This window comes from Podarcis cretensis, assembly GCF_951804945.1.
Source record: "Podarcis cretensis genome assembly, chromosome: 8".
In the NCBI taxonomy this organism is placed as follows: Eukaryota; Metazoa; Chordata; class Lepidosauria; order Squamata; family Lacertidae; genus Podarcis; species Podarcis cretensis.
This window is the reverse complement of record NC_137177.1, coordinates 82,607,162-82,621,604: the sequence shown is the minus strand read 5'-3', so window position 1 is coordinate 82,621,604 and position 14,443 is coordinate 82,607,162. Positions and strand designations below refer to the sequence as shown.

Sequence of the window (14,443 nt, the reverse complement as noted above, 5' to 3'; positions counted from 1 at the left end):
CCTTCTCCTTGTGCCCTCCATCTTTCCCAACATCAGGGTCTTTTCCAGGGAGTCTTCTCTTCTCATGAGGTGGCCAAAGTATTGGAGCCTCAGCTTCAGGATCTGTCCTTCCGGTGAGCACTCAGGGCTGATTTCCTTCAGAATGGAGAGGTTTGATCTTCTTGCAGTCCATGGGACTCTCAAGAGTCTCCTCCAGCACCATAATTCAAAAGCATCAATTCTTTGGCGATCAGCCTTCTTTATGGTCCAGCTCTCACTTCCATACATCACTACTGGGAAAACCATAGCTTTAACTATACGGACCTTTGTTGGCAAGGTGATGTCTCTGCTTTTTAAGATGCTGTCTAGGTTTGTCATTGCTTTTCTCCCAAGAAGCAGGCATCTTTTAATTTCGTGGCTGCTGTCACCATCTGCAGTGATCATGGAGCCCAAGAAAGTAAAATCTCTCACTGCCTGTACACCTGGGTAGCATCCGAATAATTTGTAACCTTTGGTAAACAAAAAAACAAAAAAATCCCAACCTCTACCCCTGAATTCCCCTGTCATTCTCGTTGGCCTTGAAGGTTACCCCAAGGGACACCCGGAAGCAGAGAGTTACGAAGAAGACTTGAGGCACCTGAAGGAGAAAGTGTCCGCAGGAGCCGACTTCGTCATAACGCAGCTGTTCTTTAGGTCAGAGACCTTCCTCAAGTTCTTGAAGGACTGCCAGGCTATTGGCATCACCTGCCCTGTCGTGCCCGGGATATTCCCCATACAGGTGAGTTGTGTTTGGGTTCTGCTTATGGGATTCTCCCATCAGGGCAGCTGGTTGGCTCCTCTAAGAACAGGATTCTGGACTAGATGGGCCATTGGCCTGTTTCAGCAGGGCTCTCCTTGTATTTAGTCTCTCTCTCTCTATATATATATACACACACACACACACACACACACACACACACACACAGTGGGATCTCGGGTTACATACGCTTCAGGTTACAGACGCTTCAGGTTACAGACTCTGCTAGCCCAGAAATAGTGCTTCAGGTTAAGAACTTTGCTTCAGGATGAGAACAGAAATCGTGCTCCAGCGGCGTGGCAGCAACAGGAGGCCTCATTAGCTAAAGTGAAGCTTCAGGTTAAGAACGGACCTCCAGAACAAATTAAGTACTTAACCCGAGGTACCACTGTATATATATATACAGTGGAACCTTGGCTCTCGAACTTAATCCGTTCCAAGAGTCTGTTCGACTCCCAAAACCATTAGAAAACTAAGGCACGGCTTCCGATTGGCTACAGGAACTTCCTGCACTCAAGGAGAAGCCGCATTGGACATTCGGTTTCCGAAAAATGTTCAAAAACCGGAACACTTCCAAGTTTTCGGCATTCAGAAACCAAAACATATGAGTACCAAGGCACAACTGTGTGTATATATATATATATATATATATGTTGCTGTTTTTTGTGTTTTTAACTTTTTGCTTTTTTTTTAACTGCCTTGAGACTTGAAACAATAATAATTAATAATTTGATCATCATGATGATCATGATGATCTGAGTAGGGCTGGGTGATATACAGTGGTACCTTGGGTTATAGGTGCTTCGGGTTACAAACTCCACTAACCAGGAAGTGGTTGCTCCAGGATAAGAACGGAAATCGCATGCCAGCAGCCCAGTGGCAGCAGAAGGCCCCATTAGCGAAAGCACACCTCAGGTTAAGAACCGTTTCTGGTTAAAAACAGACCTCTGGAACGAATTAAGTTCTTAACCTGAGGTATCACTGTATCAACATATCAGCCAAAGCCAGTAAGAAGGTGCATATTGTGATATCAATTTCATAGCATTTGACCTGGCAATATATCGCGAATCATGATGCATGTTAGGGCTAGCCAATACGTTGTCCAAAACAGGTTTCCAAGTCTGTATCATGATACCAGTTTCATCATTTTTGACCTGGCAATATGTTGCGAATCATGGGGTGTGGGGGGTGTGGGGGGGTGTTATGGAAAAAATGGCAACGCAAGAAAAACCGTGAAGCTGGCCAGTGCCTCTACATAGTTCCATCCTTATTTCAGACATTGTGATATATCAGTATATTGCGATGTTCAGATGGGGATATATTGCGATGTTGAAAACCACATGTCAGAAGCAGAAGTCCCAGCAAAGGAAAAATGGGTACAAAACCTTATGGAATATGCAGAAATGGCGAAACTTACCAGAAGAATAGGAAATCAAGATAACATTTTTTTAAATAAAAGAATGGAAATGGTTTATTGAATATTTACAGATAAATTATAAACAGACTGGCAGGGTTATTGTAATAACCTGCAGTTTTATAAGAATATATATTTAAAGAAGATGAATAAATGAGCAAATTTAGTCGATTTGGATATGCAGAAGATATTAAAAAAAAAAATTAAGGAGCCACAGAAAGAGGGGGGAAGTCAAGTTCTGAAATATCAAAATGATTGTAAAATCAGTGAAATGTATAAAATTTGTGAAATGTATAAATTTGAAAAGAATGAATGGATGAATTAATGAATAAATAAATAAATACCAGGCATCGTCCAGCCCCAACTCTGAACAGGGCTGGCATTCGATCCAACCCATAATTTCTCTCCCCCCCCCTCTCTGCTGTAGGGCTATCATTCCTTGCGCCAGCTTGTGAAGCTTTCGAAGCTGGAGGTGCCGCAGGAGATCAAGGACGTCATAGAGCCCATCAAGGACAACGACGCGGCAATCCGGAACTACGGCATCGAGCTGGCCGTCACCATGTGCCGGGAGCTGCTGGACAGCGGCCTGGTCCACGGACTGCATTTCTACACCCTGAACCGGGAAGTGGCCACCATGGAAGTCCTCAAGCACCTGGGTCTCTGGAAGGAGGACCCTAGGTGAGCAGGTCCATTTTTTTCTCCTATTCCTAAAAGAGCCAGTCTTCGTAAAGCAGGTTACAAAAGCTAACTACCGTATTTTTTGCTCCATAGGACGCACCTGACCATAAGACGCATCTAGTTTTTAGAGGGAGAATGCAAGAGAGAGAAAAATTATTTAAAGGGAGCGCTGAGCAGAGTCTGAATGCATCCCAGACTCTGCTCAGCGCTCCCTTTCACAAGCCGCGTGGAGCGTGTGAAGAGACTGAGGATAAACAGCATTAAAACCCCACACCCACTGATGAAAGTTCTGAATCTGACTCAGATGGTCCAGCAGCAAAACCCCACAGAGCGTGTGTGCAGCGCTTGCAGGCTTTTCCCCGAGGAGGGAGACATGCTGCCCTCTGGGAAAAGCCCCCAAGAGCTCCACATGGCTCTTTAAAGGGAGCGTGGCTCTTGGGGGCTTTTCCAGGAGGTGGGGGAAGGGACAGAGCGTGACTAAGCCAGAAGCTAGAACAGCGAGAGGGAGCGCTGCGCAGCGATCTCTCTCGCTGTTCTGGCTTCTGGGATAGCTGCGTAGCCTGCATTCGCTCCATAAGACGCACACATATTTCCCCTTACTTTTTAGGAAGGAAAAGGTGTGTATTATAGAGCAAAAAATATGGTAGCTTGGAACATCTTTTTTTAAAAAAGGAAAACCAACTTATTTATGTGTTGCTGTAAACAATGCAAGTGCAGGAATGGAAACAAACAAGATTCCAGTCAATAATTGCACAGTTTTGGAAAGATGCATCGAGTTATGATGGAGGTTTAACAAACAATTGCTGTCAAAATCCGAAATAGAGTATGTGCAAACAGGAAATAAAAAGTAAAGGAGAGGGAGGGAGGGAGAGAGAAAAGGGGGGCGAGGAAAGAAGCCAGCAAAGTAATAAGGAAAGGTATTGTGCGGAATCAGAGAATTGTACAGTTCGAAGGGACCCTGAGCATCATCTAGTCCAGGGGTCAGCAACCTTTTTCAGCCATGGACCAGTCCACTGTCCCTCAGACCATGTGGTGGGCCGGACTATATTTTTTTTGGGGGGGGGGGATGAACAAATTCCTTTGCCCCACAAATAACCCTGAGGTGCATTTTAAATAAAAGCACACGTTCTACTCATGTAAAAACATCCTGATTTCCAGACCGTCCGCGGGCTGGATTGAGAAGGCGATTGGGCCTCATCCAGACCCCTGCAATGCAGGAGTATGCAGCTGTCCCATATGGGGATCGAACTTACAACCTTGGCATTATCAGCACCACAATCTAACCAACTGAGCTATTTAGTGGGTGAACCCTTTTTATTTATATATTTATGATCTTTAAGGACAATATTCATATGCTTTCAACAGAATTTCAAAAAGATTAGAGTGGTACCTCAGGATGCGAACGGGATCCGTTCCGGAGCCCCGTTCGCATCCTGAACAGAAGGTGAGATGCATCTGCGGGTCACGTTTCACCGCTTCCGCACATGCGTGTGACGTCATTTTGACGCGCTCCGTTACTTCCGGGTCACCGCGGAGCGCAACCCAAAAATACTTATCCTGAAGCATATTTATCCCAAGGTATGACTTATGACAGCAGTCATGAAATTAAAAGACGCCTGCTTCTTGGGAGAAAAGCAATGACTAACTTAGATAGCATCTTAAAAAGCAGAGACATCACCTTGCCAACAAAGGTCCGTATAGTGAAAGCTATGGTTTTCCTAGTAGTGATGTATGGAAGTGAGAGCTGGACCATCAAGAAGGCTGATTGCTGAAGAATTGATGCTTTGGAATTCTGGTGCTGGAGGAGACTCTTGAGAGTCCCATGGACTGCAAGAAGATCAAACCTCTCCATTCTTCAGGAAATCAGCCCTGAGTGCTCACTGGAAGGACAGATCCTGAAGCTGAGGCTCCAAGACTTTGGCCACCTCATGAGAAGAGAAGACTCCCTGGAAAAGACCCTGATGTTGGGAAAGATGGAGGGCACAAGGAGAAGGGGACGACAGAGGACGAGATGGTTGGGCAGTGTTCTCGAAGCCACAAACATGAGTCTGACCAAACTGTGGGAGGCAGTGGAAGACAGGAGTTCCTGGCGTGCTCTGGTCCATGGGGTCACGAAGAGTCGGATACGACTAAACGACTAAACAACAACAACAAATGACTGTATATCTAACCCCCTTCTGTCTGACCTTCCAGAACTCTTTAAACATTGCCCATCCTTTCTAGAATCTGTTTATCTTCTTTTCCCTCGTTGAACCCAAAGGAATCCATCTTGCCACATTCTTTGCTAGCTTGTGGGTATTGTTTCCATGCTGGCTGCGGGGTAAGGGAAACTCCATCCTCTGCAGCCTTCATGGACGTGAAGGCTAGAAATATCTTTTTAAAAAATTGGCCTTCTAGCCAGCAGACGGGCAGAAGAGGAGCAGAGGGTGATTCTCTACCACCAGTTGCTTGGTGGCCCAAGCAAGGGTAGGCTAGAAATTCCTGATTGAACAGGCAACAGCACCTTGGAGAGAAGTCTAAGGTTTGGGTTAAGAACCACAGACAGCTCTCCTGCAAGTGGGGCCAGGCATACAAGTTGTCTCAGCGAGAGATTGCTTTGACCAGTCAGCCTGTGCTAGGAATGTGTAATTCTGTGGAGCGTTCAGTCTCTCCCAACACAAAGACAGAACAGGCAATCTCCTCAGGTGGGAGATTAATTCTTCTGTCTCTGTGCCTGCCACTGTTCTCCCCTGAGCTTAGCTTCTCCCAGTTATGAGGCATGCTCAAAACAGTCATACATCACCAGAGACGGAGAACTTTAAAGTGTTAAGATCAGAAGGCGGAAAACATGAAAACAACGAGAAGCGGCAGGAACGAAGATTTGGAGATATGCTTCAGAGGTCCAGACTATGGGGAGCCCAGAAAAATTAATAATTACAATTTGGACTACAATTTGGACTTTTAAAATTTTAGTTTATTGTTTTTCATCAGATTATGATGTGGATATGTTGATTGGCTGCTTTTATTGGAAAATCAATAAAAATGATTTAAAAAAAACAACAGTCATACATCAGGGTGCAATGAATTCTTCCTTACTTACATGCTGTAAAAGTAAACCTCATTTATTCACTTGTGTATATATCCCACTTTTTGCACACAGTCCCCCCCCCACACACATTTAATCCCTACAACAATCTTGCAAGGTAGGCTAGGCTGAGAGACAGTGACCAGCCCAAGGTCCCCGTATGAACTTCAGGGTTCAAGTGGGGATTTGAAACTTGGCCTACCACGTCCCAGTCCAACCACTACAACCACACTGACTCACTTGCTGGATATAAAAATAAGCCATCCCTTCAGTTTTTAATTCAGGGGGAACAAAACACATGTAAGCTACCGGGAAGTGTTTAAAAAGATGCAGCACGCAAGTATAGGTGCAAATTTATGTTTTAATTTTCTCTCCCTCCCCTGCAAGGCGTTCCCTGCCCTGGGCGGTCAGTGCTCACCCCAAACGGCGAGTTGAAGATGTCCGACCCATTTTCTGGGCCTCCAGGCCGAAGAGTTACATCTACCGAACTCAGGAATGGGATGAGTTTCCTAATGGCCGCTGGTGAGTGTGGCAGGGGGGTGGCAGGTGGAAGCATCCCTCTGGAAATATCTGGTTGAACTGGGAAGCGATGGGAGGCGTATCTGAATTAAAACAGTAGATGCCAGAAAGATGGCAATGGTTATAGACCCGTTGAAGTTGTTATATATAATTTTTATTAAATTTTACATTTCAAAATATTCTTTTAAACAACCTTAAATCTGTGACATCCCTTCTCCTCTTTCCGTGGTTCATTTTGCATACCATAAAGTTAAAGGGAAAGGGACCCCTGACCATTAGGTCCAGTCGTGGCTGACTCTGGGGTTGCAGTGCTCATCTCGCTTTATTGGCCAAGGAGCCGGTATACAGCTTCCGGGTCATGTGGCCAGCATGACTAAGCTGCTTCTGGCAAACCAGAGCAGCGCACGGAAACGCCGTTTACCTTCCCGCTGGAGCGGTAGCTATTTACAGTGGTGCCCCGCAAGACGAACGCCTCGCAAGATGGAAAACCCGCTAGACGAAAGGGTTTTCCGTTTTGAAGGCGCTTCGCAAAACGAATTTCCCTATGGGCTTGCTTCGCAAGACGAAAATGTCTTGCGAGTTCCTGCGGGGTTTTTTCCCTTCCCCCCCCCCTTTTCCTAAGCCCTAAGCCGCTTATCAGCTGATCCGCTGATAAGCCGCTTATCAGCTGATCTGCTAAAAGCCGCTAAACCGCTAATAGCGCTAATCCGCTAAGCTGTCAATGGCCTTGCTTCGCAAGACGAAGAAACCGCTATACGAAGAGCCTCACGGAACGGATTAATTTCGTCTTTTGAGGCACCACTGTATCTACTTGCCCTTTGACGTGCTTTTGAACTGCTAGGTTGGCAGGAGCAGGGACCGAGCAACGGGAGCTCACCCCGTCGTGGGGATTCGAACTGCTGACCTTCTGATTGCAAGTCCTAGGCTCTCTGGTTCAACCCACAGCGCCGCATACATCCCTGCATATTTTGCATTAATTAAACCATTCAGTACTCCATTGTTACATCCATCGAAACTTATTTACACTGCTGAATTTATCTTAATGCTGTCAGTGTTTTTAAACGAACACAATTTTCACCTATATATTCAGTAAACATTTTCCAGTCTTCTCTAAACATATGTTGTTCTTGTTCTCTTATGTTAAATCTGCAAGTTGTGCACATTTCATCAGTTTAAGTTGCCATTCTTCTTTGGTTGGGACCTCGCTCGTTTTCCATTTTTGGGCTAAGAAGACATGGGCTGCAGTAGTAGCCTACATAAATAGCCTTTTTTGATACCTGGGAATGTCCCTCTAATAGACTAACTGATAGGTTAATGGAATGACTTATCTCTTGAGCCTGTTAATTTCAGCGGGGCTACCCTGTGTAAAACCTAGTTGACTGAAACCCATAGGGTTGTCTCCTCCCAAGTCCAGAAAAGACCCTATACTTTCTGGGCAGATTTCCTTGTTTCGTTCCCTTGTTCGATTCATTATTTCATGAAATGGATACACCTATTAACTATTAAAAAAAGCAAACGAGCCTCAAAGCGACTTACGAAAATGTCAAAACGATAAAATTTATCAGTAAGAAAAATGTAACAGCAATAATGTAAGACTTTCAAGAGCTCAAGTTCACAACTGGCTAAAATCAGATGGAAATATGCATCAGTTTTCTAAACATCTGGGCTTCACGAATGTTTCTAGCACAGAGTACTACCTGCCTGATGTCAATAGGTAGGGAGTTCCACAGTTTGGGTATTGCCACACTAAAAGATGAACTTCTTATAACAGGGATTACCGTATTTTTCGCTCTATAAGGCGCACCAGACTATAAGACACACCTAGTTTTTGGAGGAGGAAAACAAGGAAAAAAATATTCTGAATCTCAGAAGCCAGAACAGCAAGAGGGATCGCTGCGCAGTGAAAGCAGTGATCCCTCTTGCTGTTTTGGTTTCTGGGATAGCTGCGCAGCCTGCATTCGCTCCATAAGACGCCCACACATTTCCCCTTCCTTTTTAGGAGGGGAAAAGTGAGTCTTATAGAGCAAAAAATATGGTATGTGCAACAGTTCTGCTGATCGAAGCAGTCAAGTGGGTGAATTGGGGGGGGGGGAGGCCATCTTGCCCGTAAGCGACCTTGTTCCTGCCCTGACCTAACACGCCTTCTCTCCCGCAAACCTCAGGGGTAACTCATCCTCCCCTGCCTTTGGGGAGCTGAAGGATTATTACCTCTTCTACCTGAAGAGCAAATCTCCCAGGGACGAGCTGCTGAAGATGTGGGGTGAGGAGCTGACCAGCGAGGAAAGCGTCTTCGAGGTGTTCAGGTGCTACATCGCCGGAGAACCCAACAAGGATGGACACAAGGTGAGAGATTCAGGGAGGACCCTGGCCCATGAACCTCCACATAGGGGGTGAACAAGGGTTGGCGTCCGGTCTCTGGAGTCCTGACACAAGTCTCACATACCCTCCAATATTTCTCCAATGAAAATGGGGGTGTCCTATTCCGTTGTTGTTATTGTTATTGTTGTTGTTGTTGTTGTTGTTATACCCCACCCATCTAACTGGGTTGCCTCAGCCATTCTGGGCGTCTTCCAACATAAATAGTAAAGGTAAAGGGACCCCTGACCATTAGGTCCAGTCGTGGCCGACTCTGGGGTTGCGGTGCTCATCTCGCTTTATTGGCCGAGGGAGCCGGCGTACAGCTTCCGGGTCATGTGGCCAGCAGGACTAAGCTGCTTCTGGCGAACCAGAGCAGCGCACATTAACACCATTTACCTTCCCGCTGGAGCGGTACCTATTTATCTACTTGCAATTTGACGTGCTTTCAAACTGCTAGGTTAGCAGGAGCAGGGACCGAGCCGCCGACCTTCTGATTGGCAAGTCCTAGGCTCTGTGGTTTAACCCACAGCGCCACCCGCGTCCCACCAATATAAATAAAAACATATATATGTGTGTGTGTGTGTGTATATGTGTATATATATATGTATATGTATATATTTGTGTGTGTATGTGTGTGTGTGTGTATATATAGTTCTGCTTTACAATTTAGAATATTCATTGAAACAACCTTAAAACATCAATGGCTTTCCTTCTTCTCTTTCCGTGGTTCATTTTGCATAACATAAATCCCTGCATATTTTACAAAAACTAAACCATTCAGTATTCCATTATTACATCCGTCAAAACTTATTTACACTGTTGAATTTATCTTAATGCTGTCAACGTTTTCAAGTGTACACAATCTGCCCCCCACCATATATTCAATAAACATTTTCCAATCTTCTTTAAATGTGTGTTTTTCTTCTTCTCTTATTCTATATGTTAGGCCCGCAAGCTGTACATATTCCATCAGTTTTAAACTTAAATTGATAAAATATTTAAAAAACTTCCCTCTACAGTGCTGCCTTCGGATGTCTCCCCTCCTTGGCTTGGGGGAGAGGGTCGCATAACTCCATACCCTCCAATATTTCTCTGATGAAAATTTTGTTGTTTAGTTGTGTCTGACTCTTCGTGACCCCATGGACCAGAGCACGCCAGGCACTTCTGTCTTCCACTGCCTCCCGTAGTTTGGTCAAACTCATGCTGGTAGCTTCGAGAACACGGTCCAACCATCTCGTCCTCTGTCGTCCCCTTCTCCTTGTGCCCTCCATCTTTCCCAACATCAGGGTCTTTTCCAGGGAGTCTTCTCTTCTCATGAGGTGGCCAAAGTATTGGAGCCTCAGCTTCAGGATCTGTCCTTCCAGTGAGCACTCAGGGCTGAGTTCCTTAAGAATGGAGAGGTTTGAACGTCTTGCAGTCCATGGGACTCTCAAGAGTCTCCTCCCAGTGGCGTAGCGTGGGTTGTCAGCACCCGGGGCAAGGCAAGTAATTTGCACCCCCTAACCCATGGATTTGCGCCCCCTAACCCTAACCCCCAGATGTTGCGCCCGGTGCAGCCGGCCCCCCCTGCATCCCCCACGCTACGCCACTGTCTCCTCCAGCACCATAATTCAAAAGCACCAATTCTTTGGTGATCAGCCTTCTTCTGATGAAAATAGGGACACACTAAAAGGGGGACATTCTGGAATCAAATCAGAAACCAGGGCGGCTTCTGTAGATCCAAAACTGCCCCTGGAAAATAGGGACACTTGGAGGGTCTTGTTTCAGGCATTGCTTTCTGCTCCTCAGCTGTGAATTGTAGGAACAGAACCAGCTGCTTTATACAAAGTCTGAACTTTGGTTCCATCTACAGCAATGGCTCTCCTATTCCCAGCCCTACCCAGCCAGGGATTGAACCCAGGGCCCTTCTGCATGCTGAGCAGGCCCTACTCTACAGCCCCACAGTAAAAGGTGCTTGAAGGGACTTGGAAAATCAGATGTCAAGGAGATGAGTAACTGTACAACCTTTAGAAGACACCTGAAGGCAGCCCTGTATAGGGAAGCTCTTTAATGTTTTATTTTGCCCTCCTTTGTGTGCCGCCTCCTTGAGAGGTCCAGAGGGTGGCAACACGAGAACGGAGTCTTCTCTGCAGTGGCTCCCCGTCTGTGGAATGCTCTCCCCAGGGAAGTTTGCCTGGCGCCTTCATTACATACCTTTAGGTGCCAGGCAAAAAAGTTCCTTTTTAACGAGGCCTTTGGTAGATTTGATTTACATCCTATTCCCTTTTAAAAGGTGTGGGGTGTGGTTTTTTTTTTGGAGGGGAGGACAATTGGGTGGTTTTTATTTTTTATTTTGTGGTTTTATATCTTGATTTTATTCTGTGAATCGCCCTGAGACCCCTGGGTATAGGGCGGTATATAAATTCAATAAATAATAATAATAATGTTTTTATATATGTTGGAAGCTGCTCAGAGTGGCTGGGGCAACCCAGTCAGATGGGCAGAGTACAAATAAATTATTGTTGTGGTTAACGTGTGTGTCTGCTTGAGGTATAACAGGAGGAAGGCAAATTTAAAATTTAAGGGGATTTGGAAGCATGGGAGAAAGATGTGCATTTTCGCACACACAACCTGCCCTCTCCCCTTTCCAAAATATTGATAGTTTTTCTCCCCCCCCCCCCCAATAGGTGACCTGCTTACCTTGGAACGATGATCCCCTGGCGCCCGAGACCAACCTTATGAAAGAAGAGCTGGCCAAGGTGAACAGGAGAGGAATCCTGACTATCAATTCCCAGCCAAATATCAACGGCAAGCCCTCCACCGACCCAATTGTGGGCTGGGGTCCCGACGGAGGCTACGTCTTCCAGAAGGTAACATGCCTGGGGACATGATGCTCTTCTCTCCTTCCCTCCCATCTCCCAGTCCAAGCAGTCCTGTCCTCTTGCATAGATCAATTTTTGTGTGAAAGGAAGAACCACACTGCCTTTTGTGACAAAGCTTTAGAAAATACGGCATTTCAGGGGGTCAGGCTGGATGACCCCTGGGGTCCCTTCCACTCCACAGTTCTGCGATTCCAAGTCGCGTGTTATGGCAAATTAGGAAGATAGATTTGTTTGACATGTTTATAGGCTGCTGTTCATGGTCCGGTTTCAGGAAATGGTATACATCGCTCAGTAGGGATAGGAACACAGGAAGTTAGTTGTCTTTTAACATGAAGTCCTATACAGTGGTACCTTGGTTCTCAAATGCCTTGGTTCTCAAATGCTGAAAACCTGGGAGTAAGTGTTCAGGCGGCTAGTCCTAGTCTTTATAACCCTGTACCTTCTTCCAGAAGGCAGAAGCTGAAAGAGATCATTTCTGGGGTGCGCACTATCCTGCACTATCTCTGCAGCTTTCTTATGGCACCTGGAAGCATAGATTTGATCCAAGGTGGGAAGAGTGCAGCCAATTATTCTCTCCGCAGTCTTTACAACCCTGGACAGCATTGTTTTTCCCCTGACTGTGCAGCTCCCAAACCACACACACAGACCATAATACACACTCCACAGTGCAATGGTAAAATGCCATCAACAGGTCCTTTCAACCCTTCTCTTTAGACACAGGAACATAGGAAACTGTGTTCTGCTTAGTCAAGCCATTGCTCTGTCCAGCTCAGTCTCATCTATACGGACTGGTAGCAGCTCTCTGATGTTTCAGACCAGACTCTCTCCCAGGCAGACCTGGAAATGCTGAGGGTTCAACCTGGTTCCTGAGGCCTTCTGCATGCCAGGCAGGTGTTCTGCCACTGGGCTATGGCTCCTTTCCTCGTCCTTTAGCTTGAAAGGTTGATCTGTAGCTGTAACTTGACCCAAGCAGTTCTCACGTGGCAGGGCGTAGCCGAGGCCGGCTAAATCAAAGAAGTCTGGCCACTCCGTGCCGGCAGGTGTCAGAAGCAGTGGAGGAAAATAAAGATTCCCTGCCTCAGAAATATTGAAGTGTGGGGACAGGGCGGTGTGTGTGTGTGTGTGTGTGTGTGTGTGTGTGTGTGTGTGATAAGCCCCTTACAATGAGTGAGTAAATAGTGGGGGGAGCTGTGATCCTCAGCGCCAGCTGGCTACAAAGCAAGTGGTGGGGTGATTAAGCAATGCTAGCAGGGGGCTAGCAGATCCGCCGTTTGTGAGACAAAAGGCTGCAGGGATGCGGATTTCAAAAGCTCTCATTATGAGCCCGTGGGGTGCTGTGTCGGCAGCCCCCATTAAACGGGGACCCCCGCTGCGAAATTGCTCCCCTCCCAGTGAGCCACCAGAGCGCTTGTATTGTTTGTCTTGCTTTCGAAAGCAGCCTCTGGATCTTCGCCACAAACCCCTTCCCCCTTTTTTAAAACTCTGACCACAATGAGAAACCCAGTCTGTCTAGTTTACTTTTCCGTTGAAACAAAAAAAGCATTCCTAATAAGATCCAGGTTTTGGATCAACTTTTTCAGTTATTATTTCTTTTTTGGTACCGTCTCCCTTCTCTCTTAATCCAAATAAGATTAAGGTCAAGTGAGACTTTTGCTCAGTGCCCCAAAGCTAATCCCAATGTGAACTGGGGGGTGGGGTGGAAAGGAGGGTCTTTTTCTTCAGAGAGGCAACCGGCGGCGTTGCTGTTTCTAAGCTGCTCTGCTCCACATGGTAGCAGAAACACTGAAGTAGAGCAAAATCGATTTAACACAATCACAGACCAATAAAGGGACAGCCAAGCAGTACTATTGTAATAGTAAAATTTAAGGTCTCATATATATATAATAAATATAATATAATAAATGTACCAACCAAGCATGTACATAGATCAGCACAGGAAGACAGTCCTGAAACCATTTTGACTCCCAAACTGACCAAATGTTTTTTTTTTTTGCAAGGAGGGAAAGCAGGGAGCCTTCCCATTGTCTCAGGAATTGGGAAATCACAATCTCAAAGGAATGGCCAGACTGCCAGGAAGGCAATCAGATAAGGCATTATCAGATAACCTGGCAGACAGGAAAAATAACAGCATTCAAATTTCTGTTGTAGACCACCTTTTCTGTGATGTAGGTATGATGTTTGTGGGGGGTGGTCTTGGGTTACACCCCTTCTGTGTTGTATGTATGATGTATGGAGGGGTGGTCTTGAGTGACAGGGCAGGGAATTTAAAATGTCTATATAAGGCCTTGCGCGCCATTGTTCTGGGTTCCCTATTAGGGACTTCGTCTTCTTTTCATCTTTGGGTCAGTAACAACCGGGTGGCTGTCGTCGCATACATAAAAAGTATTTTCTGCTCCCTTGGAATATCGGCACCTACAATTCCTAATAGAAAAACCTCTGCTCCCCCCCCCCCAAGTTAATTTAAACATATAAATTGTGCCATTGCCGGGATTCTCTGGTGTCAACACCTCCTCTCTCGACTCCTTCCAGGCTTACCTGGAGTTTTTCACCTCCAGCGAGAACGTCAGAGCCCTCCAAACAGTGTTGAAGAACTACGGCCAGCGAGTGAATTACCACATTGTCAACGTCAAGGTGCGTCCTTCCTCAGTGCCAGATTACCAAATAGACAGACTGGGCCCTGGCCTATGAGCCTAGGCGCCCCTCAACAACGGATCAAAATAATATTGATTTGATCTTGAAAGAAAATTGGGAGATAATTTGTGAGGGGGCATCCG

At 46.0% G+C, this 14,443-nt stretch overlaps 1 protein-coding gene and 1 long non-coding RNA gene across 3 annotated transcripts in view; one reads left to right on the top strand and one right to left on the bottom strand.

Moving 5' to 3' along the window:
* Positions 1 to 14,443, top strand: part of MTHFR (methylenetetrahydrofolate reductase) — a 40,874-nt gene that overhangs the window by 21,622 nt on the left and 4,809 nt on the right. For both annotated transcript variants that reach the window (XM_079986968.1, XM_079986969.1), the window contains exons 5-10: positions 564 to 757; positions 2,617 to 2,867; positions 6,319 to 6,453; positions 8,613 to 8,793; positions 11,475 to 11,657; positions 14,199 to 14,300. In XM_079986968.1, the coding sequence (XP_079843094.1) occupies positions 564 to 757; positions 2,617 to 2,867; positions 6,319 to 6,453; positions 8,613 to 8,793; positions 11,475 to 11,657; positions 14,199 to 14,300 (1,046 nt within the window). The remainder of the gene's footprint in view (positions 1 to 563; positions 758 to 2,616; positions 2,868 to 6,318; positions 6,454 to 8,612; positions 8,794 to 11,474; positions 11,658 to 14,198; positions 14,301 to 14,443) is intronic.
* Positions 13,515 to 14,202, bottom strand: LOC307222286. Its single transcript, XR_013841721.1, has 2 exons — positions 13,874 to 14,202; positions 13,515 to 13,822 (listed from the first exon to the last, which is right to left on the bottom strand). It is a non-coding gene; the product is annotated as an uncharacterized lncRNA (long non-coding RNA).